Source organism: Polypterus senegalus, chromosome 4 (assembly GCF_016835505.1).
Source record: "Polypterus senegalus isolate Bchr_013 chromosome 4, ASM1683550v1, whole genome shotgun sequence".
In the NCBI taxonomy this organism is placed as follows: domain Eukaryota; kingdom Metazoa; phylum Chordata; class Cladistia; order Polypteriformes; family Polypteridae; genus Polypterus; species Polypterus senegalus.
The window spans coordinates 57,403,442-57,430,008 of NC_053157.1; the positions used below are offsets into that span (position 1 = coordinate 57,403,442).

At 39.6% G+C, this 26,567-nt stretch overlaps 1 protein-coding gene across 1 annotated transcript in view; it reads left to right on the forward strand.

The window, feature by feature from the left end:
- The first annotated feature begins 971 nt into the window (after positions 1-971).
- trpm6 (transient receptor potential cation channel, subfamily M, member 6) overlaps positions 972-26,567 on the forward strand; it is a 166,383-nt gene continuing 140,787 nt past the window's right edge. Inside the window, exon 1 of the mRNA XM_039750707.1 lies at positions 972-1,010. Coding sequence (XP_039606641.1) covers positions 1,002-1,010 — 9 coding nt within the window. The 5' untranslated portion in view covers positions 972-1,001. The remainder of the gene's footprint in view (positions 1,011-26,567) is intronic.

Here is a 26,567-nt window from a genome sequence, read left to right on the forward strand (position 1 = left end):
TACAGAGCCCTCCTTCGATCTTTTCCCGTATGGACTTTTCTCCAAGTACTGCGGCCGTCACCTCACTTTAATAAAATGAAGCCCCTAAATTGGCCTGATGAAGGTATGTATTGTAACGCTCAGAGTAGGGTCCTAATTTGCACCCAGGACTGCTGAGATTGGCTTCGAATTCCCAAGATGCAGAGTTAAGACTAAGAGGCTTAGAAAATAGGTGGATTATTAAAATAATAAAGCTTAAATAAATGTTTTCAATGAAAGTAGAGGGGCGGTACGGTTGCGCAGTGGTAGCGTTGCTGCTTCGCAGTTAGGAGACCCGGGTTCACGTCCCGGGTCCTTCCTGCGTGGAGTTTGCATGTTCTCCCCGTGTCTGTGTGTGTTTCCTCCCACAGTCCAAAGACATGCAGGTTAGGTGCATTGGTGATCCTAAATTGGCCCTAGTGTGTGCTGGGTGTGTGTGTGCACCCTGTGGTGGGCTGGCGCCCTGCCTGGGCTTGTTTCCTGCCCTGTGTTGGCTGGGATTGGCTCCAGTAGACCCCCGTGACCCTGTAGTTAGGATATAGCAGGTTGGATAATGGATGGATGAAAGTAGAGTCCTATTTCTGTATATATGAGTATATGTATTATTCTCTGTGGCTAATATTGACCAGTCAAAAAAGCAGCATTATTAATATATATAATACAAAAGAAAAAACAAATGACAACATCAACCCAGTGAAGGCTTTAGCTTCTGATGAATTAACAAGAGCAGGGTTAATGTCCAGCCTTAGCTGGTTAGTTGCGGTTCCTCTGATTTTTCCCTCTCTTGCTTTTAATTAACAGGAGTACAAGGCAGTGAAAACTGTGAATAGTTAAGGTTTGTTAAAGAGAAAGGCTTGAATTTCAGGTCAGGCGGATTTCCACCACACCCCCAGACTCCACCTCTTCTCTTCCACAGAAATGGATACATCGGAGTTCATCTTTCTGGTAATGCATCTTTTTGCAGCTGGATGTAAGCCGACAGGATGGTTCAGGTAGGCTGCACTTACTTGCTTCTGCTGGATTCATTCAGGAAGGCTTGAATTAACCCAGATTGATAGCCAGGGTGCGGAAATTCTCACTGGTCTGGTGAATGTAAACAGCCATTGTGTCAGCAAAACCAAATACAGCCTGTGTGTGTTTTAGTGGTGCAGTTTCTAAGTAATATTACTTTTCTATGGAAACGCTTCTCCTGCTACATTTTGTAATGCATAAAATATTGAAACTTTCGTGCTTTTATGTTTCAGAGTTGATCTTAATATTTTATTGATATGTAGTCCAACTTTCCCTTTAGAAACTTTGCAGAATGTCCCAAACTTTTCATTAATTGTCTTTGGCTTTTAAACAGTAGACGCTCTGTGCTTATTTAAAGTTGCAGTGTAACATTTTCTTACTGTGGAAAAGATTTTAAAGTGCATGTGGATGGCATGCTTTTATTCTTATTGAGCATTCTTTAAAATCAAATCATGTGTAATAATCCAATGGGACTGATGCTTGGATTATAATGTATGGAGACGGCTTTATTAATACTGTACCTGTCCAGCTTCTGGTAGTCAGTTTATTCAGAGCGAAAGAAAAGGCTGCATAAAGCCTTAATATCTTTCTTAATATATTTTTTAATTATCTTCAGTATGAAAGCAATGCTTGCAGACACTGATATCAACAAGAGACTGAAATAAATGGAAAAATATCAGAAAAAAACAAAATAGTATGTAATGGGATTGAGCTGTAAAACAACTGACCATAAATAAAATTGGAAGATCTTTGACACTGAACACTTTCAGCTTTGTAGAAGGCCATATCTGGCCATTTTCTAGAATTCTTGTGCTGTTCAAGGTGGTGGGAGTCATCCCACCAGGCTCATCAGCAGGTCACAAACGCAGTCAGCCAATCAAAAGTGGCAAATTGACATCATGATGGTTTATGGACATGATGTTTTCTCAAGGTGGTCATAACCACCCAGTAAGTACACAGTCATAAGGTCCAAAGCCACGTGGTGTCAAACTGTCCATCTTGCAATTAAGTTGTGTTAGGGTATTCTTAGGGTGAAGCTCTGAATGCCAAAGTGGCAGAAACCAGGTATGTTATGGTTTTTGTGGGATGAAGAGTGTTAAATAAAAGTTAAATAGATCTTTAGGAAGTAAGTAGAGGCGGAGAAATGCATACATGCTCTTTATACTGTAGGAAGTATCACTCTGGGAAAGAACCTGGAGGAGTGAGGCAGCACAAACTTCTGCAATGCCCGCAAAACCAGAAGAAAGTGATCATGTGCTCACATAATCCAGCAATTCAAGGCTACATCACACTTTACAGCATCGGTCTTGAGGTACACTCTTAAAAATAAAGCTTCCAAAACTGGTTCTTAGGAGCGATGCCATAGAAAAATCATTCTGAGTTTCCAAAACAACCATCTACAGTACATGAAGGTTGTAGAAAGAACCCTTTATTTATTTAGATCTGTAACAGTTTCCATAAATAACTATAGCACTAGGGTGTTGTACCGTGTTTGCCATTATGAATGTAGTGAAAAGTCAAGCAAAATGACACCTTTTATTGGCTAACTAAAAAGATTACAATATGCAGGCTTTCGAGGCAACTCAGGCCCCTTCTTCAGGCAAGATGTAATCATTATAAAAGGTGTCATTTTGCTTGACTTTTCACTAAATAAATAACTAGAAACAGATAATAACAGATTTGAGAAATGTCATTGGGTTCAATATTTTAAAAGGACTCTTGGGCAACAAACAACATAGACTAAATTGAGTTTTTTTTTTTTGTTAGCTTCTTGCTCAGTAGCTTACTTGACAATAAAAATTTCTGTTTAATCCACGCATTAGGGACCTTTACAAAGCCCAAAGAGCCAATTTCACAAGGAAAGAATCTGTCCCAGAATGTAATGCTTCTCTGACAAGCATTAGCTCTACAAAGAACCACACAACCCAGTAGATTGTCATTTTTGAACCATTGTTTCAGAGTGTAGGCACACATCTGTCTTCTTATATACCGCTTATAGTATCACCATGAAGGAGGTGCTATTGTCTCTGCTGTCTCATTTGCACACAGTCTTGCTTCTTTCTTATTTTTAATCTTATGGGTGATCAATTGATATTTTACAAGGAGATATAAGAATTTGTCTATGCCTTTCAAGGATACATATCAACTAATCAAATAATATCTATCCGTTTCCTGAACATATCCATCCAATCCTTATACAGGGGGTCCTCGGGTTACGACACAGTTCCGTTCCTACAACAGTGATGTAACCCGAATTTTGGTGTAAGTCGAAACACACTCTAGCCTAAGTCACTTACCTATCTTAACACATTTGCAAAATCGTAAATCTAGAACATAAAAACACAAAATCTAAGCCTCAGAAAGGGGAAAAGGACATAAATATACAGTACTGTACACTGTACTGTAGTAACAGAAGAAATGAGTGAAAAAAAATCCTTACCTTTATTTCTTCTCATGTCTCATTTTTTTAAAGTTTTTATGGGAGTGAGTGTTGTAAACTCGAAGCGTTGTATGTCAAAACGTTGTAACCTGAGGACCCCCTGTAATTTATTTCATGGGATAAACTCTTTTTCTGCAAAAAAAAAATGTGCAAAGCAGGGACAAACCCATTGACCCACTACAGGACACATCCACACTTTTTCATACAGCAGCACGATTGCATTAAACCAGTAACCTGTAAAAAAACATTCAGATTGGGAAAATGTGCAAACACAGACAACGACTCAGGCTGATGTTTGAATTTAGTCTTGTGAAGCTCTAAGGCTAACCACTGTGTCACTATGCAAACCAGCTTAAATAAGGGCCAAGGATGTCATTGAGAAATGCTTTGTCGTCATTAAATATTACGGTAAAAATGATAGGAGGAATAATGACAATGCCTGACCCTAAAGGGAAGCTTTAAGCAAACTTAATCACAAATATGCTTTTTAAATTAATATGCTATGAATTTAAATACATATTATCACCATCAGAGGAAAATGATTATACATACAGCAATCAATGACGATATATAGAAAATGAGAAAGGGGGTAGGTGCTTGTAATGGGGGAATAATAAGGTGGGGTTCGGAGGGTTGGTCATAAAATCTTATTCAATAAGGTTTTTCTTTTTAATCCTGCATATGCTGAGTTCATGTCCATATGTCTGTTGATGCGTTTTCATTTGAAAGCCACGATTCAACCAGCTCTCTGCCTTAGGAATGAAAAAGTATTTTAGGAAACGTGACTCACCTTCTCCTTTTGTGACAAAAAAAAAAAAATATATATATATATATATATATATATATATATATATATATATATATTTATTTATTTATTATGAAGGACAACCGACACCCCAGAATGGCTTCACAATGGAAGGACTGGGTGAGACAACATGTTTGGGGCATTGTCTCCCCCAGACTGCAAGATGGCAACCCCCTAGATTACGGCAGTGCCATGGGTTCCCACAGGGCACCATGGCATGTGGAGTTCTGCAACTCAACCCTGTTGGGTTCCACGGGTACTCCTAGAGTACTTCTGGATGTAAGATAAGAGGAGCTGCTTGCCACAACTAGAGGAGCCAGAGTTGGAAGGAAGGAGGACAAAGCTTTCAGAGAAGAGAGGAGGAGGCAGTGAGAGACAGAGAGAGAGAGAGAGAGAGAAGAAGACCGAATTGTGGAGTATTGTATATTGCTGTGTGCTGCTGTGCTTGTACTTGTGCGGGTGGTGTGGGAAATGATTCTTAGAAGAGTTTCCCACAATAAAAACTGTTGTTTGTTTTACGCTTGTATGTATTGAGCTTTTCTGTGTTGTGTGTTTGGGGAGCTGGAGCGCCCCCTACTGGCCACAATATATACACACACACACACAGAAGTAGTGTGTTAAAGAAGCAATGAAAAGAAAAGGAAACATTTTGAAAATAACGTAACCTGATTGTCAATGTAATTGTTTTGTCACTGTTGTGAGTGATGAGTGTTGTTGTCATATATATATATATATATATATATATATATATATATATATATATATATATATATATATATATATATATACACACACACATAAACATATATATATATACATATCTATACATATACACATATATACATACATATATATCTACATATATACACACACAGCTATTTCGTATCAGTGCAATACGCTGTTTGTTAAAACGGTTGACTCCCGCTCTTACGTGCAATAACAAATCAAATCATTCAGTTGTCTTTGCTCATATGTCATTTTAGAGCTGGACGCCTGGCATCTTTTTGGCCACAAGTTCGTTTCTGTTTGGTGTGAGGTTCTGTGTTGTGGAGATTCTCAGGATGGATTGCAGGTGCTCATCAATGAGGCGACTCCTGTGTGCTGTTTTGTTAGTCTTTATCACTGAGAAGAGCTTCTCACACAGATATGTGCTACCAAACATGCACAAGGTTTGAGCCGCATGTAGACGGACTTTTTTTGTTCTTCAAAGTCACCAAAGCGCCGTGCAAACTCAGTGCGCAATAACTCTAGCTTCGCAATAACTTGCCGCATCATAAGATAGACTTGATTAACGCAGTAAGTGTTCGGCAAGGCAGCTGAAGCGCTGCATTATGGGATCTGTAGTTTATTGTGTTACCAGCGCTTCATATACCCGGCTTTAATAACAATAATACAGTATATAAAATGATCTCGCGGGCGGATATAATTACAGCCGGGCGGATGTGGCCCACGGCCCTTGAGTTTGACACATATGGACTAAATAGAACTTGAAAAGATATATTTTTCAAATGTGATCGCGCAATTCAGATAGAGTTGACGCAAGACTACAGCCTGCATGCCTCAATGAGTCATCCTCCCCTCGCTCTTACTTTTTTACCGTTCATCTAAAGAATACACTGAGTATGGCTTTACCAAAACAATCATTGATGGCGAATAAAGTATCCATTATTCGAGTATGTAGAGCGGGATATATATATATACATATATATATATACCCGCGTGATCGCAGCGAGAAGTAGTGTGTTAAAAAGGTAGAAAAGAAAAGGGAACATTTTAAAAATAACGTAACATGACTGTCAATATACAGTATTTGTTTTGTGAGTGTTACTGAGTGTTGCTGTCATCAAGGATTTGATTATCATTATTTCTTTCAATCAGGTTCGTATTTGTAGGATGTGTTGTGTTCAAGTTACATTCCGTGTTTGTCAATCGTTGTAAAGATGACAGGTTTCATTCATCGATTCGTTTCTTACTGCATCAATAAACAGCTCGTCTTCTTCTTTATCTGAGACCTGACACACTGCATAGATGGGTTTTTTTTACACTGTCTTCCTTTAGCGGGACATTGACTTTTTCCACCGTGTGCTTTGTTTCCACAGTAGCTGCATTTATGAATATGCTTATCAGACGCCTCATATTTTTGCTGCCTTTTCAACTGTGTAATTCGGTTTTTGTTCAACGCTCTTTGGAACTGTTGCTTTTTATCTGTGCACTGCGTCAGTTCACGTGAGCCACTCGGTGTACTTGCATCGAAGGTTCCCAGCTGTGCTGGTGCCATCTCGTGCTATGTCCATGGCTGTATTTAATGTTACCTTAGTCCTGGCACTTAAAACTTTCTCTCGCAGTTTCGCTGAGTTTGTGTCAAACACCACCCTGACCATCTCATCTTCCTCTCCATAAACACAGTCCTTCACCCGTGAATATTTACCCGTGGCAGTTTGCTATTGGATTGCCGCTGACGGATGGCCTTATATGGGCAGGCACTAAATTACAAACGCCAGCGGCAGCCTGTCTATGAACTTAATTTAAAGTGTAGGTTTACATCGTGCTTTGTTTCCGAAGTAGCAGAACTCATGAATATAGTTGTATATGTCACTCGCTCGCTTCTTATTGTTTCGCTGCCTTCTCAATTATATAATGCATGTTTTCTTCAGCGCTTTTTTGAGGTCTTCCTGGTTTTCTATGTACTGCGTGATTACGTGGGAGGCGTGATGATGTCACACGAAACTCCGCCCACGGCGTTGAAGCTCATCTCCATTACAGTAAATGGAGAAAAACTGCTTCCAGTTATGACCATTACGCGTAGAATTTCAATATAAAACCTGCCCAACTTTTGTAAGGAAGCTGTAAGGAATGAACCTGCCAAATTTCAGCCTTCCACCCACACGGGAAGTTGGAGAATTAGTGATGAGTCAGTGAGTGAGTGAGTGAGTGAGTGAGTGAGTGAGTGAGTGAGTGAGTGAGTGAGGGCTTTGCCTTTTATTAGTATAGATATATATATCAGTAGCTCATTATTTCAGTTATTGCTATATATAATATGCTGTGAATTTAAATACATATATCTATACAAACACACACACATATATAAATGGATTGCCATAATATAATATGTTATAACATAAGGTTGCAGGGAAGCCAAACATTTGCAGAGAACCCTTAGACCAGGCTAATTCAGATATGTCAATTCATTCAAGGCACACACCTTTGGAATATGAAATAGAATTCATACTAGCAAATTGAAAATATGCAAATTCCATATGGATAGGGAGAAAGCCCTGGAGTTATGAAGCAGCAGCACTAACAGCTATCCTACATTAACAGGTTTGTGTGAGCCATATGCATAAGTTAATACATAAAGATTGTGAAAACCAAGTTTTAAACCAAATAGAAAACTGAGTTTTATTTCATAAAGTGTGCCCGTGAAGTAAATGGTTGCCAGCATGGACTCACTCTCCACTTTGGGGAGCCTGCTTTATGAAATAAAACTGAGTGCTGTTAATCATTTTCAATCACAGTCACAGCTAATAGGCTAAATTGTGCCCTATATTTTTAATTAGAATTTTCTTACAATTAGCAGAACGACAATGATGAACTTAAAAACGCCTAGAAGAATGACTCTGTGCAAGAAAGCTGTATATGTCTGTACAGTACTGTAGGCACAATTGGACTGAATAGCTTCTTACTTCTTGCAACTGGAAGGCTCAGGTATCAAAGGTCATGACTGGAGAATTTTCTTTCTTGAATTTACCCGAAAATGTATCCTTGGCTTAAGGCTGTAGGGCTTGGCTGGACAGCGAATTAAAAGGGATTGTTTCACTCGGATTGCCTCAGAGGCCCCTGTTCCTGGCATTGATCACTAGCAATTTATTCATAGAGAATTGAAGATTTAGCAGGTGCAGGAAGGTGGGGTGGGAGGTGGCACATGGAAGTGATGAAAAAAATTGTGAATAAAAACTGTGAGAAAGACATGTAGTCTGTGCTCAGAAAGAGAAAGTTTTTAGATCAGGTTGAGTCACTCTGCTGCTTCTGCTATTATCATGGTTTAGATCTTGGAAACCTACTGAGAATTCCATTTAGAAAAAATTATTAGAATGTGAATTACAGCTTGTTGTGACTTAAGGTTTTTAGATCCCTGCAAAAAATGTGTGCTTTTAATAAGTGAGTCAAAGGTAAATGTATTTGCTGTGATGCCATAGGTCATGCTTGAAGCCATTTAACAGCTCCTATTGAACTATAGAACTTCATATTGTAGAACCTGGTGTGAGCGTGAAAGTTTGGGTGAGCCTTGCTGCTGAGCCTCATTGAGCTAAATATGAATGTCAGAACATACCAGGGAACACATTTAAGGCCATCAGTTCAGAAGGTGAAGCTGAGCTGAACGACAATGATACAAATCAGAAGTAAACAATAATTTAAATTAAATATACTAATGAAATTGAACACTCAAAACCTTCAAGTGATTGTCCTATTAGAATTAATTTTCCCTTTGTATACATCGTCAAAAAAAAAATCTCCTCAAATTCCTCTAATTTAAATTGTTTTTGAATTCCCTGTTATAATGCTGACATTCTTCTACGATTTTTTGAAGTAAGAAAGGCAAAAGATTTGAGGTAAGATAATGATATTTACTAATCATGTTGATTAGCACATGAAAATAAGAAATGCACTGTACGCTGCACAAGTGACCATAATGGCCTTATAAAAATTAAACTATCTTTTATTTTTGTATCTTTCCTGTAGTACTTTGGTGGACTTCTTCATATTTGTATTAGGTTTTGAAAGATGTTATTTCCAATTCTCTAAATAGTCTTTCTATTTTAGATGTGTTTAGTCAGTCACTCAGTCATTATCCAACCCGCTATATCCTAACACAGGGTCACGGGGATCTGTTAGAGCCAATCTCAGCCAGCACAGGGCGCAAGGCAGAAACAAATCCTGGGCAGGGCACCAGCCTACCACAGAAGATGTGTTTAATTCAGCTAAATTATTTATGCATCTTGTTCAATAGCATTTTGTTTGTCATGGTGTTGTGGTGCAAGGGAGAAGCACACCAAAAAAAAATGTTTGGGCTCCACCTTGGTCATCCCTATTTAATTCTTCAGTCCAAAAGCAAACACTCAATGGTGTGTGAAAACCAAAACAAATAACAATAATCAGAACGTGTGGCCTCAAGTCTTCGGAGTGTTCAGAGCTTTGTCCTGTTGGTCACTCTGGTTATCATTGACTGAGTCTCCTCCTAATATGCCTGAATGAGCCAGAAGGGAGCCATATCGTGAAGCTTCACTTGGGTGTGTTTAATGACACTGACTGTCAAAAGAGTGGCCCTACAAGAAATATATAGGACATAATTGGAAAATTACCCATGAGGAACTCTTGTATCCTGTGGTATTTCACGGGTATTCATGCTGTACACTTAACACACTGCACTGCAGTTGAACAGACTGCTTGTAACACAAGACCATTTTTTAGCCAGTGGCCAGAGGCTAAGGCGTCAAATTTAGAAACCATACAGATGCAAGTTTAATCCAGTCCAGTGATCTGCTATGTGTCCTTCAGCCTGTCACTTAGCCTGCAGGCTCTCCTGTTCATACTTAACTGTAAAGTGTTTTGAGGCAGCAATCTCCATTAAAAAAATCATAATGTAACATTCTTAAACCCACATAATTAAGGTCTGGCACCATCATGTATGAGGCAGAAATCAGAGGCCCTGGGCATGCATAACCTATTTATACACATACACACTCACATTGGACCAACTTGGAATCACTGATCCACCTACCTCACAAATCTTTGGAGATGTGGGAGTAAAATCCATGGAGACGTGGACAGAAAGGGCAATGAAAAGGTGTTGGAGTCTAAGTCAGGATGTTGCATTTGTAATACAGAAGTACTAACTACTGTGACACCATCTCTCTTGTTATAAATGGATGCTATACAAACTAAATACCGTTTATATGTACTATGCAGTATTTATAAGACAGAATGTCCTAGACCATAGTTTCTTTCCTATTTTGGGTCGAAGGTTGTTACCTTTTGGGTTGTGCAGAGTCGTGACTCACTTTTGTATTTAATGGAAAATGGTTATGCACGGTTCTCCAAGTGTCTTGAGGTGGGTATCCGTAGGCAGCTTAAGTAATCAGCATTGCTCGGCTCTGATTGTGACTGGGTCTCGAAGACAATACGAAGGACAAGATTTGGTTGCACGAAAAAAAAAAACAACTAGCCTAGACATTAAAGCAATGGACTGGAAACCACAGGACTGCAGGGAGCAAACACAATCTCCAGCTTCCATTATTTTAATTTAGTTGTAACTGGAGCGATGTTTTAAAAAAAATCAATCTTCATCATTATAGTGAACTTTTGTCTATCTATTTTCTGACTCCACTTCAACCAGCATAGCATCATGGCCCCAGATCCTATCTCTGCAAGTGGTATTGTTTAATTTAAATATTCTTTCATCAGTAATTCACTTTTCCCAATTCCATGAGATGATCCAAGCTGGGATCCTTCCTAAGACTTTCTAGCGACTCAGACTAATGGTTTTAAGCAGAGGAGCAGATGATGAAAGTGCTGCTCTTTATATGCTTCATCATCTCTTTCTGTGTTTCTCTTTCTGTCACACACACACAAAAAATCCTGGACTCCTTTTATGGTTGGTTTCTAAGGATGACTTTGTCCCATTTGAAAGTCTGCAGACTAGGTAGGTGTAACCATCCCAAAATTTACATGCCCAAAATCCCACTGCTTATGAATAAGTGTTGGCAGTACTAGTGAGCTCATCAGTGTCCTCACTGGATGTTGGTTTATACAGGACATTTGGAATGTTGGGTATATGGGACATATAGGATGTTGGTTTCTATAGGAAATAGGTATGCCCCATGGGTAAGGGATTGTCAGGCTGAAAGGGTTGGCATTCAACAAGAATAAGGTCACGAATAATGTCAGTGGTCAATAATAAGATCCTATAAAAAGAGACAAAAAACCCTGGCACTGGTGACACTTAGGCAATATGCTATAACTATATAAAGATTGCCCCAGAAGTAATTATTGATTGAGCATGGAAAGAAAATAGATGATAAGCCTTTCAGAAGGAGGACATAAGAAGTCCTACAGACCAAATTGGTTGCAGCAAGGGTCTCTAACTAGAATGAGAAGATTCATGAAATGGGTTCATCCTGGTTGACTCATTAATTACAAACTAAGGATCAGGGATAGGGATGCAGGAATTCATGTGGTCACCAGAGCCAGCTATGGGATGAAGGTCAATGGTCTTTCAGAATGACCCTTCAGTTCAGTTGATCCTGAGGATTGCCTTGGACGTAACCTCCATGCAGGCTTTAAGCACTGCTCTCCACAAGTAACCTGGTAAGTCAAAATTTGAGTTATGAACAGGTCAAGGTGTCACTGATAGGAGGAAGAGTAGTGAAGGAGGTGAGTGAAGAGAGGGCTTGTGCACAGCACTGCATGATAGTCACAGTGCCTTATTAAAGTATTCACCCCTTGGAAGTTTTCACATTTCTTTATTATACTTTGAATCACCATGGATTTAATTTGGCTTTCCTGACACTGATCAGCAGAAAAGGACTAATTCAATGTCAAAGTGAAAATAGATCTCTGCAAAGAGGTGTAAATGAATTTAGAATACAATATAATCAATTGCATAAGTAAATATGACAAACATAAATCATCGCTGATACAGTCAATTGGTTTAAGAAGTGACATATTTAATTCACATGAGATCACCTGTCTGAGGTTTCAGTTGATTGTAGTACAAATGCACCTTATCTGAAAACTTCAACTTGTGGGCAGTTATGGTGGCCTAATCTACACAATGAAGACAAAAGAACACTCCAAGCAACTCCATGAAAAAGTCAGGGGATGGGTACAAGATAATATCCAAGTCACTGAATATCCTTTAAAATCCAATTAAATCAATCATTCAGAAAAATAAAGAGTGCAGCACAGCTGTAAATCTGCCCAGAGCAGGCCATCCACAAAAACTAAGTGCAAGAAGAAGGCCAGTGAGAGAGCTACAAGCTACACCGGCTGAGACTGGAAAAACTGCAGAAAACAACTGTAGTCCAGGTGCTTCACCATTCACAGCTTAAGAGACTGGCAAAGAGAAAAAACACACATAGACATCTCAGTTAGAGCTTGTCAGAAGGTGTGTGGAAGTCAGCTGGATGAAGGTTGTATGATCTTATGAAACCAAAATTGAGCTTATTGGTCATTAGACTAAACACCATCTTTGGTGTAAGCCAAATACTGAACATTATCTAAAACACACAATTCTCACCATGAGGTATGATAGTGGCAGAAACATGTTGTGGGGATGCTTCTCTGTAGCAGGGAAGGCTCAAGAGTGTAGAGGTAAAATGAAAGCAGCAAAATAAGGGAAATACTGAAGGAAAACCTGATGCAGCCTGCAAGAAACCTGCACCTTGGGGGAAACTTTTGTTTGCCAGGAAGACAACAAATCTCAAGCATAAAACCAAAGCTACACAGGAATGCCTTAAAAACAATAAAGTCCGGCTAATATCATGGAGTGGTCAATTCAGAGTCCAGATATCAATACAACTGACAATTTGTGGCTGGACTAGAAAAAAGGATGTTCACTCACAAGCCCCATGCAATTTGACAGAGGTTAATCAGTTTTGTAAAGAAGAATGTGGGAAAAAAGTGGAATGAGTGGGGGCTGTGCCCAGCTGGGATGCCGAGAAGGACCAGGAGAGGGTAGCCGCCCTGGTTTGTGTGCGGGCCACGAGAATTGAACATGAAAGCTCAACCCTATAGGTCCCCGTGGCCACTGCCAGGGGGTGCCCAGAAGACTGTGAAGCCCTGGACATCAGCACATCCACCACACCCAGAGGTGCTGGTGGAAGTATTACCAGGGAGATGCAGGATGCTCATCAGGAGGCACCTGGAGGACGTCCGGGTGGGAATAAATGGGGCCGCCTCCCTCCAGTCATTAGCTGTAGTCAGGTGGAAGAGGACGAAGCTTGGAGGAGAGGAGTGGAGGCGATGAAGAGAGGACTTAGAAATCCTGACTTTAAGGGTGTGCGGGACTTGGATTTTTGTAAATACTGTAAATAAACGTGTTGTGGATTTGAACATTAGTGTCTGCCTGTCTGTGTCAAGGCTGATCTTCCACAGAATTATTATGACATACTCAGGGCTGGATTAAGGTGGGTGCTATTGATGCTGCAGCATTAGGCCCATTCCTGAAATAGGCCCAGATGAAAACAGATGAGAATCTTCCAGAAGCTGAACAGTTTTCCTTTGCTATATTAACCTCAAAATAATTCTTAGAATGAAATTTGGAGTCCGACTTCACTGACACGATCGAAGAATTCGCGCTTGCTTAGGCTCGAAAAACAGCAATATAAGTAAGCAGCACTAGCGCAGTAGTTAGGGTGACAATATGCCTACGTTAAGTTGATCTGGTTTAGCCTTTTCTGCATTAAGTGCACTTTTCTGACAATTGCTATTGAATGTTGATGTTACATAGTTTGATGTTACTCTCGAGTTGTTACAAAATTATGTCGTTATTATTATTCATGTTCAATAAAGACTGGCTGGTTGTGTCACAAGCAATTAAGGCTCCTTGGTCGGTCTGAGTGCGCATGTATGGTGAGTGTCGAATGCACATGCATCAATGCCGAGAAAAAATAGGCCTTTTTTTGCTGCAGCATCAGGCCTAATTTCGTCTTAATCCGGGCCTGGATATACTAGTCATGGAACTCAAACAAATAAAGAAAAGAAATAAATGAAATGGATTAAAAAAAGTGCATTGTGTTCTTAACTGTTCTTTTATTTTTAGTACTGATGCCTAATTACTGTGTAATTATAGTGCAAATCAAAGCCAATTAGAGACTGTTAATGTAAAGTGACATCACTTTTAAAATTATGGAGTCAATAAGATCTATTCTTCTCCAAGAACATGAACTTGGAAGCTTGTTAAGTATCCACTTCATGTGCATAAAGTATTTCTTCACACAGAGGTGTGCACATAAAACAAATGTGAGAGTGCCATAGGAACTTCTGATCCTCAGTTGCGATGTTCTAAAACAAATGCGTGATTAGGAATTGTTAAGATGTGTTGGGCTGAATGATGGGTGCTCATCAAATATAGCCTTATAGTTCTAAGTCCTAATGCTAGAAAGCCAGATCAGTAAGTTAGAGAATTTGATTACTGATGTTTAATTTTGAAAAAACAAATTGTTACAATAAAAAGCAAAAAAAAGGGACAAAATAGAGCAGGGTTCCTTTTTCATGGCTAAAATCTTGGATTTGCCTGTCCAGTAGGTGCTGTTTTTGGCCTTTCATGCACAGTAGTTCAGGCAAAGTGCAATAGATTGACTGCAGTGGAATACGATAGACAACATGTTGTGTTTTTAACTTCCATGACGGTAAATGTGCTCATGGAGTAGCTCACTTAGAATGATGTAGCTACCACTAAAATGAAACAAAGTTTTTTACATAGAATACAGCAAATTGACTAGTGTTCAATCAACACCGTAGGTGTAAAACTGGACATTTTTCTGGTGCTAGTTTAATTCCACACTGGAAGGTGTAAAAATCACCAGTTCTGAAACACTGCTGTTAAACTTTCCACTCTACCAAAGTGTAATTTATGTAACATAGCAATATACAACAACAACTCTCAAACCAACCTGGTGTTATGGGGTCAGAGCCTCTCCTGAATGCACAAACAACCCCAGATGTCCCTCTTGGAGACTAGCACCACTTTTTATTGGTCTGCATGTCTTTCGGCGAATGGCTGGTCCTGTGTCTTACAGTCTGCCTTCGCTAGCGCACTTTAGATACACTTGACTTTCCATGTGTCCAGGCTGATGCCTGTTTTGATCAAGTACTGAATATATTTGCAGAACGGCAACTTCCCTTGTACGGGTGGAAGGTTCCGACGCATATGAAGTGCAGTTTATCCTTAATTCTTGTCATAGAGATTCTGCTTCGGAATACTTAGAGCACTGGTGGGACTTTGGTTCTTTAGGTAGGCCTTGAGCTTGTCATTGTGATCTTCATGCTCCTGCCTCTTGACCCATTCTCATGCCTGGTATCCAAAAAAACTGGATGTCTACACCCGGAGACCGCACCCTTGTGAGGGGTTTGTGGTATGATTGACACTTTTCATTCATTTTTTATTTGTTGTCCTGACTGTTTAGGTGTCCTTGTGGAGGGCTGAAAGTCAAAGATTCTAATTTTGAAGTCAGACTTGATGTATTACGCATTTTAAAAGAGCTTATTATATATTAGCATTTTGCCAGATGCCATTTTGTTTCTTTAATAGCTGCTGCCATTTTGCGGATTCTGTCATTATGATGTGGTATCAGTTACTAAGGGTGAGGCCTTCAGAGTCACGCTGTTTTGGGGATGTCTAAGTGAGAGTTTTAAAGACTGTCTCCGTGGCAATTTTGTATCCAAATTTGTGGATAACAAACTTAGTTTGGAATTGCTTAAATGATTTATTTTTGAAATTCAGCTTAAGAAAGCATCGCTCTTGTCCCTGACCTTTGATTTTTGATCTTATTTTGGCTTTGAAATAAGACACGTTTGATTTTTGGATTTGACATTGGCTAATTCCTTGTCTTTGTGCATCCCTCATGCTGTCTCTTTCAAGCCTGTATTATCATTGTAACTACTGAAAAATCTCATTAAGACACATTAAACAACTGGACAAATTATGTGGTTTACTGCTTTTATTTTATTTTTTAAACCATATAATCACCTAAACAAATAACCTTTACACTGTATAAAAATGTTTCAATTTATTTACGTAAAATAATAAAATAGTCTTGCTGAAGATTTTCAGTATAATAAAATACATTAATAAAACTTGATTTGTAAATAAAATAACATTATTAAATAATAAAATAAAATTGGTGTAAAGTATAAAAAACTCACAAGTAAACCTTCCATGCCAACACTGGAATTTTAACTTTAGATAACCTGCTGTGTATTTACATTTTTTTTTCCATTGGTTGATTTAGCTGCAACTATCTGCTTTATTATTCCTGTTATGTATTGCTGCTTATAACCCAATTTGAAAATTCTGGACCTTTTTGTTGTTACTGGTATTGACAGAGTGGTGCAGTTTGCCAACTCACTGTTCTGGGTTCACAGCCTGTGCCTGTGTGAAGATTGCAGAACTGCCAGGGTCTTTGTGGGTGTTTTCCCCCAGACATGCCCAAAGTAACTTGTGTCAAACTAAATGGCAACCTTGCATAGGTGTGCACATGGACTAGGGTCTTGTTCAGGAGATGTTTCTGACTTGCACCCAATGCTACACGGACAGGCCCTGGCACTCTCATGTCCCCAAAATGGACGAACTGAAAATATACTGTTATTAATAGTAGTATTGTTGTTTCTATTTTTTAACTTCTCATATGTGTCTTTATACCTTGCTGCATTGAAGTTCTAGAAAATGTCCAGACAAGTGTGACTAAGCTGATTCCAGGGCTGCAGGAGATGAGTTATGAAGCAAGATTAAAATAACTGAGCCTTTTTGGTTTAATCAAAAGAGATGACGTGATTGAAGCGTTGAAAATTATAAAGGGAATTCATACAGTGGATTGAGACTGTTATTTTAAAATGAGTTCACCAAGAACACGGGGACACAGTTGTAAAGTTGTTAAGGGTAAATTTTGCACAAACATTAGGAAGTTTTTCTTCACACAGAGAACCATAGACACTTGGAATAAGCTACCAAGTAGTGTGGTAGACAGTAAGACTTTAGGGTCCTTCAAAACTTCACTTGGGGGGATCTAAGTGGATAGGAAAGGTGAGCTTTGTTGAGCTGAATGGCTTGTTCTTGTCATAATTTTTGTAATGCTCTAATGTTCAATGTACTATCATAGAAAAAATATCATTCAGCTCTCCTTCATTAAAATAATTATTTACTGTAAAATAAAATGGACCGCTAATATCTTTCCTAAATGTAGATAAGTGTAGCTTTTCTCTAAATAGACATAATTCCTTGCTTATCAATCTAAACATATTTGTGGCACCTAAACAGTAAAATAAATTATTTTGTTTTGATTTTATAACAATGGCTTTTCTTTTTCTGGGATGGTTAGCATCTTGATGCATTATTTGTGTATTTTAAGGTCATTCTGATGCCCTGTATAGAAACCCGCTCACCCACTCCACCCTGTTTCCTTGGATTGTCTTGAAAGTACAATGGCAATTAATTTTTTTTCCAAAAAGGAAACTAAAAAAGAACCAGAAATAAACAATAATAGAAATAGCAAAATTATCAAAAAAAATACTTTGCCACTTTGCCATTTAACAGGATTATGAAACATGTTATAGGTGGCAGTGGTAATGATACGGTCTCTCAATGAGAGACCCTTTGTAAAATAAAACTTCATGTTGAAATTTTCTTCACGTATTCCTCCAGTGGCAAGCAACCTTTCAATCTTCCCTTTTAATTCTTGTGCACCCACTCTGGCCTCTTACTCCTGCCATCTTCCTTGGCTTTGTTCTCCCACCTATATTTCATTGCAAATTTTACTACAGCTGATCAACAGCCAAAATGCTGTGTTTCTAACTTTCTTTGTACATTTCAAAGTGGAAATAACCCTTATCTATTTTTCCCTTTTGTACTTTGGCACAGCTGTGTGGAGCTTGCGTATTCTCCCCGTGTCTGCGCAGGTTTCCACTGGGTACTCTGGTTTCCTCTCACTGTCCAAAGACATGCAGGTCAGGTAAAATGGATGACCCTAAATTGGCCCTGGTGTGTGTGTGTGTGTTCACCCAGTGATGGACTGGCACCCTGTCCAAGGTTTGTTCCTGCCTTCCACCTTATGTTAGCCCCGCCCCTATGACCCTGGCTGGATTAATCAGGTTAGAAAATCACATGACATGAAATATGTTAATTATTCCTACATTTTCAAACCTGCTGCATATTATGAATCATTTTACCTTATAAGGAGCATTTTGTCAACAACAACAACAACAACATTTATTTATATAGCACATTTTCATACAAACAGTAGCTCAAAGTGCTTTACATATTAAAGAATAGAAAAATGAAAGACACAATTATAAAACAAAATAAATCAACATTAACATCGAATAAGAGTAAGGTTCAATGGCCAGGGGACAGAAAAACAAAAACTCCAGACGGCTGGAGAAAAAATAAAATCTGTAGGGATTCCAGACCATGAGACCGCCCAGTCCCCTCTGGGCAATGGGTCAAGTGAAGTGGCTTTATTGTCACACCAATCACACACCATATTGCAGCGTACAGTGCTACAAAATAAAATTATTCGGGGCCATGGTGCAGCATAAACACATGACAACTGCAAGACAAGTAAAGAATTATAATACAGTAGATCATAGGTATATAAATAAACAATAGGTAATAGATTGAAATAGACAGTAATAAAAAATCCAAAATAATAACAATCTATATATTTTGAAAATTCTTTTCGCGTTTGAAACAGAAATTATATATGACCACAGAACATATTATAATGCACTCGCACACTCGCGTTTGAAACGGAAATTACATATGACCACAGGAGTCAGGTTACACAGACAAAGTGAGACAGAAGCAAATCGAGAGAGAAGGCTCGCAGGCTCACTGATCAACGTATATGACAATCACAACTGAATGCTGAACAGAATCGAATTCGACGGATGCAGTATTCTCAGGTTACCACGTCACACAGGCATCAGGGTCTGTATATGGAGAGATTCAATTATAACATTGAAATAGATTATTGCCTACATCCAAAAGTTACAATAGGAGAAATGGACATCATGTGTGAGTACTGCCAAGCACAGAGGGTTAAATTTGAATCACGTTGGATTTTTTGTTCAGACGGCAAGGTGAAATGAACACCTTTAAGGCATCCACCTGAACCGTTGTCTCTTATTTCTGGCGCAAATCCACGTTCAACTCATTTTCTACAGAACATTACGAAATACAATTCGTGTTTTCAGCTGACATCATTTGGCACCATGGCTGCTACCGAGGATTCTGGCTTTATGCTGACATTTAAAATGCAGGGGCAAATCTATCATAGAATTGGGTCATTAATGCCGTTGCCTCATGAGAGCCACAAATTTATCCTTTCCACTTAGTGAGCGAAGCCACTGGGTAATCTGCTAGTAACTAAAAACAACTGTGGCAACAAATGTACTGCTTATAAATAAAGTTCTAAGAGCATATTTGAGGGGAGGGGGCCAGCATAAATATCAGAGTCCAGACAGCCGAGGGACAGAAGCTGTTGCAAAACCTGGCAGAAATGATTTGCATGATGACTGAGGAATGGGATTTACGAATGCAATTCTTAACAAAAAGAAGAAGTCCCAATGATATTTTCTGCTGTCTGTATTATCAATTTTAGAATGTTGTGGTCAGAAACCCTACAGTTCCCAAACCAGAAGGTGAAACAGCTGGTCATAACACTACAATGTCATGAGAACAGGGGAGGTAAGTTTGGCTTCCTCAGCTGCCGAAGGAAATGGAGATGCTGCTGTGCCTTTTTGGCTATGGAGGTGGTGTTAAGTGACCATGAAAGGTCAGATGCCAGGTACACACCAAGGAATTTGGTGCTTTTGACCAGTTCCACTGCAGATCGCTTGACAAGCAGAAGGGTGTGGACAACAAGGGCCTTTCTGTATTCAACAATCATCTCTTTTATCTTGCCCATGTTAAGAGACAGATTGTTGCACTTGCAGTACTCCACCAATTGTTGTATCTCCATCCTATAAGCTGCCTCATCCCCATTACTAATGAGTACCACTACTGTTGTGTCGAACTTAATAATGGTGTTTGAGTTGTACACAGCAGTTGAGGAGACTACACAGAAGTAAAGTGAATTCATAGCCTTGGGTAGTGGAAGTGCTCAATATGATGGTATTGGAAACGGTGTTTCCAATGAGGACTGTCAAAGGTCCTCACTGTCAAGAAGTCCAGGATCCACTTGCATAGTAAAATGTTGTAGGCCAGCAGACATAACTCCCCTGAGCGCTTCTGAAGGATAATTGTGTTTAATGCTGACCCGATGTGTAGGAAAAGCATTCTAGCATAGATTTTTCTTTTGTTCAAACAGGACAAGGCCGTTGGAGCGATTTGCATGTTATGTAAACTAGAGGGGGTCATGTGATGTGGCCCCGGAGATTAGAATGACTATAACGTTTATGCTGACCTAGTGCTAGTGTGCTATATGATGGATTGTTGCTTCTTCCAGGGTTGATTCTCTGCCTTGCATGTATGTTGCTGGGTTAGGATTTAAATGCCTGACCAGGGTTAAGGGTGTTAAGGAAAGGGATGAACGATTGGGTGAATGGACGGCTGGATACTGCTGCATGCTGCAGTGTACTCAGTTCTGGGCTGGGTAATGTATAGAGATTCTGTCCCATTACTAAAGCCACATACAGTATATTTCACATCATGGCCATCTAGGACTGAAGTTAGGAAATCCAGACCTAAATGATATCAAAGACACAAAGAACACTAAAATTGTACAATGGGTTGTACCAAGCTATATCATGTGTGAAGAAGGAGGTAATTAGTGACGGCAATTTGAAAAGAGAAAGAGAACAGCTACTAAAGCCAGCGTCACTTTCCATGACTTCTAGTTGGAAGAGATTTTGTAGGACTCACTGACTTTATCCATTTATTTTATTGGGGCTAGAGCACAAGCTCAGACTTAAAGAGTCAGGAACAGACACACTTAATGTCAACTAAAAAGTAATTGAAATCCCTCAATAGAATGTAGCCCCCATGCCTTATCAGATAAGATGATCTTTCACAGACCATGTAACACTCAGAGACAGCTCTTAGAGGTATGAGCTGGACACCCAAGTTCAATCAAAGGACTGTAACTCAACGATGAGCAACACTGATTAACAGAACTTTGCACCAATTGTCAACCAATATGATGGGCTTATGCAGAACCAAGAAACCAATGGCAAAACCTCTATTCATTCTTTTAAAACCCCTTTGCAAAATCTGGATCCTCACTTTTTATCAGCTCATTGCTCAGACTGGCCGTAAGAAGAAAACCCATTGCTTATAAGGTGGATGCACAACCAAGAGCAATCCTTTCTGTTCCAAAAGGTAACCAGGACTGAGTCAGAAGATCACAGAAGGAGTTATTTTCCTAGCAATAAGAGGACCAACATGGTGTGTTTGAACCTCAAAAAGAAGCCTGCAGTACTACCAGCAACCAGAAGGTGCAATCAAGGTGAAGAAATAGACAAGTTCCTAAAACAAAATAAAAAAAAAACACACTGAAGATTCTTTCACATGTTTGGTGAAAGCCAACCAGGAAAGGAACAAAGCTTATCTTACACCAGACCACAAGTACACCTACTTTGATTCAGATAACTAGTCATTGTAACTTAGTAGTTAGGATAAAGGCAGCTAATGTATTATGGTACGGGTATAGCTGTAACTAAATGGTCATAAACTTGTGAACGCTAAGTTCAACCTGTTATTAAGTTTCTTCTTAATTCCAGTAAGAAAATGCAGAGCAGCAACTCACACCCACTCACACACACACACACACACAAAGAAACTGTGTGGGGGAAAATAAGCCAGTGCAGGCCAGCTGTGAGCAAATTATCGGCAACAGAAGCTTAATAAATAGTTTAAAGCTTATCTGTTTTGACCAAATGAAATAAGTTATGTCCCCTTTTTTACTGGAGAGAATAAGATCAACTATGCTTTTATAATTTTATGTTCTGTGTTGCTTGCTATTGTCTTTCACCTATCTATCTATCTATCTGTCTATCTATCTATCTATCTATCTATCTATCTATCTATCTATCTATCTAATGTTTATGTATTATATATATATATATATATATATATATATATATATATATATATATATATATTAACTGCTCAAAAAAATGTAGGGATCACTTAAAGCACACATTGGATTGGGATGAACGAAATATATATGGAAAATCTTTACTGAATAAAATCAAATTTAAAACTTGAAATCATAGTCTGATCCAACTTGTATGAATTTCAGCATGGCACTTCAGAATGTGGTTCAGTAGTGTGTATGGCCCCCACGTGCCTGAATGCACTCCTGACAATGTCTGGGCATGCTCCTGATGAGATGGTGCCCTGAGGGATCTTCACTGAGACCTGGATCAGGGCATCGGTGAGCTGCTGAACAGTCTTTGGCGCTACTTGGTAGCGTCTGATGCATCTATACATAACATCCCAGAGCTTCTCAATTGGATTCAGGTCTGGGGATCGTGCGGGCTAGTCAATGGCATCAATGCATTTGTCATCCAGGGAAGTACCAGGAGGTTCCAGGAGAAACCCAGGGCCCACTGTGCCACCATAAGGTCTATCAGTGGCTCTGAGGATTTCATTCTGGTAACTAACAGCAGTCAGGGTAATGTCCCTTAGCACATGGAGTTCTGTGCGACTCTCCAATGTATGCCTCCCCAAACCATTGACCCACTGCCAAACAAGTCATGCTGGATGATGTTGCAGGCTGCATTATGTTGACCACATGTCTCTAAATTCTTTCATGTCTGTCATACGTGCTCATTGTGAACCTGCTCTGATATGTGAAGAGAACAGGGTGCCAATGGTGGAACAGTCAATTTTGTATTCTTTGGCAAATGTCAAAGAAGTTGCACCGTGATGGACTGTGAACACAGATCCGACTAGAGGATGTTGGGCCCTTGTGCCACCATCATGGAGTTTGTTTCTGACAGTTTGGTCAGAAACATGCACACCAGTTGCCAGTTGGAGATCATTTTGTAGGGCTCTGGCAGTGCTCCACCTGTTCCTCCTCGCACAAAGGAGCAGATACCAGTCCTGCTGCTGGTCTGATGCCCTTCTACGGCCCAGTCCCACTGTCCTTGTGTATCAGCCCATCACCTGGTATGTCTTCCATGCTCTTGAGACTGTGCTGGGAGACACAGCAAAACCTACTTGCTACAGAATGTATTGATGTGCCATCCTGGCGGACCTGGACTACCTGTGTATCCTCAATTGGCTGCAGGTACCATCTCATGCTACCAGTAGTAACAAGGACACTAGTAAATTGCAAAACTAGAAAAGAATCAGTCAGGAAGTATCAGGAAAGAGCAATTGTCGATGGCCACCACCTGCACAACCATTCCCTTTTTGTGGGTTGTCTTCCTGTTGCCGCCCCAGTGTACCTGTTGTCACTGTCATTTGCACCAAAGGAGGTCAAGTTGATTCAGAATCGTTTATGCTCCTTAACTGGATACATTAATATCACTGAAGCTTAAATGACTTGGTGTTAGACTGTGATGCTTAAGTGTTTCCTTCATTTTATTGAGCAGTATATATACATAAATATACTATATATATATAGATGTGGTGGCACGGTGGCACAGTGGTAGCGCTGCTGCCTCGCAGTTAGGATACCTGTGTTCACTTCCTGAGTTCTCCCTGCATGGAGTTTGCATGTTCTCCGTGGGTTTCCTCCGGGTGCTCCGGTTTCCTCCCACAGTCCAAAGACATGCAGGTTAGGTGCTTTGGTGGTCCTAAATTGTCTCTAGTGTGTGCTTGGTGTGTGTGTGTGTGTGCTCTGCGGTGGGCTGGTGCCCTGCCCGGGGTTTGTTTCCTGCCTTGCGCCCTGTGTTGGCTGGGATTGGCTCCAGCACACCGCTGTGACGCTGTGCCTTAGGATATAGCAGGTTGGATAATAGATGGTGTAGAGTGTGCATTAAGTGCATAGAAATTTATTCTATTGCCATGTTTAGATCACAACAGAAAAAGTGAAAGTATTTAATGTAGCCAATTTATGAACCTTGTTCATACATTTTATAGATCTCTTCATACTTATGGCATACCAACTGGAATTTGAAACAGAGATTCTTCACTCAACCTATATTAATTTGGCACCCCGCCTTTGTGGGTGTCCTTTTAATTGTTATAACTAATTACCAGCATTGCCAAATGTAAAACTGATAATTAAGTGATAAAATTATTAATCTCTCTTTCCTACAATCTTGAGGATGTCAGATTACATGACTAGTTATCATCCTGGTTCTTATTCTTTCAACTATGGTTTTTGGTTCTGATATTTTGGGATTTAAGAAGGATAGGTCAGACTCCCTGTTACTGATTAGGCTTGGCAAAAGACTTATGTTTCATTTTCTGGTCTCCTCTCAGGCATCACAGCAAAATACCTTTGGCACAAAAAGCATGCTGTGGCCATACCAAACTTTTTATACATGCAGACAGACTTTTTTTCAACTCTTTATTAAATGTATAGACTTTGTTAACATTAACTTACCTCACTAATAATATATGTTCCCCTTTTGCTATGGACTAATGAAACATGAAAGTTCATGAATGTTTCATGCAACAAAAAAATCAATCAAGCATTTAGTGTCTGGTCTTTCTCAATCAGTGTCAAATTATAATGATACCTCTGATTTCATCATCATCTGACAAACCACAGCCATTATAGATTTAAACAGTAAGTAAGTAATAACCTGTCAACCAAACACTGCTAAGAAAAATATATTGTCTAACCTGTCTGAACTGAACTGGCAACACCTCATGTTTAGAGTTGAATGGCTTTGAGGTGAAGTGGACAAATTACAATAACAGGGAAAGAACATGCAGATTACACACACTGCAACAACAACAACAACATTTATCTATACTAATAAAAGGCAAAGCCCTCACTCACTGACTCACTCACTCACTCACTGACTCATCACTAATTCTCCAACTTCCCGTGTGGGTAGAAGGCTGAAATTTGGCAGGCTTATTCCTTACAGCTTACTTACAAAAGTTGGGCAGGTTTCATTGCGAAATCCTACGCGTAAGGGTCATAACTGGAACCTATTTTTCTACATATAATGTAATGGAGTTGAGTTAGAGATGGCCGTGGGGGGCGGAGTTTCGTGTGACATCATCACGCCTCCTACGTAAGTACGTAGAGAACAAGGAAGAACTCCAAACAGCGATGAGCACAAAACGCCATTTCACAATTGAGAAGGCAGAAAAACATTATGAAGCAAATGATGCATACAAGCATATTCATAAGTACAGCTACTGCGGAAACAAAGCACGGCGTGAACCGTAAGTTTATATTAAATTAAGTTCATAGACAGGCTGCCACTAGCGTTTGTAATTTAGTGCCTGCCCATATAAGGCCGTCCATCAGCGGCAATCCAATACAAACACTGCCGGTAAATATTCAAGTGTGAAGGACTGTGCTTATGCAGAGGAAGATGAGATGGTCAGGGTGGTGTTTGGCACAAACTCATTGAAACTGCGAGGTGCCGGGTCTTAGCTGACATTACACGAGATGGCACCAGCACAGCTGGGAACCTTCGATGCAAGAACACCAAGCGGCTCACGTGAACTGCGCAGTGCACAGACAAAAAGCAACAGTTCCAAAGAGTGCTGAACAAAACCGAATTACACAATTGAGAAGGCAGCAAAAATATATGAAGCGTCTGATACATAGAATCATATTCATAAGTGCAGCTACTGCGGAAACAAAGCACACGGTGGGAAAAGTGAATGTCCTGCTAAAGGAAGACAGTGTAAAAAAACCCGTGCATGCAGTTTGTCACATCACAGATAAAAGGAAGACGAGCTGTTTATTGATGCAGTAAGGAACTAATCGATGAATGAAACCTCTTATCTTTACAACGATTGACAAACACGGAATGTAACTTGAACACAACACATCGTACAAATACGACCCTGATTGAAACAAATAATGATAATCAAATCCTTGATGACAGCAACATTCAATAACACTCACAAAACAATTACTGTATATTGACAATCATGTTACGTTATTTTTAAAATGTTCCCTTTTTCATAACTTCTACTTCTCCACTGCGATACGCCCCGATCTACAGTACATACTCGCATAGACAAGCCACACGCTGTGGCGCAATTGTAGAGTCTTAAGCCTCTAATGCTGACATTCGAGGTTCGATTCGAGAGGGATGCACTCATACTGACTATGTACGCGCTACCGCTTCATTTTACCTTCGCATCTCCTTGGTTTGGGACATATGAAAAAATATTAGGTTAACGCAGAATCATGTTACGTTATTTTTAAAATGTTTCCCTTTATTAGCACAAGCACAGCTGAGAAGCTTCGATGCATGTACTCCATAACGCGTTAAAAATAACGCATTTAATCACACTTTCAATTCCAAGCAAACGGGAACTTTTGTCAATGCATGATTTCCTGGTACATCCATTACACTGATGCACACATCACAGCTACAAAAATGTTAAAGTCGGACTAAAGCGCGTTCTACGACTGATCATTTCGA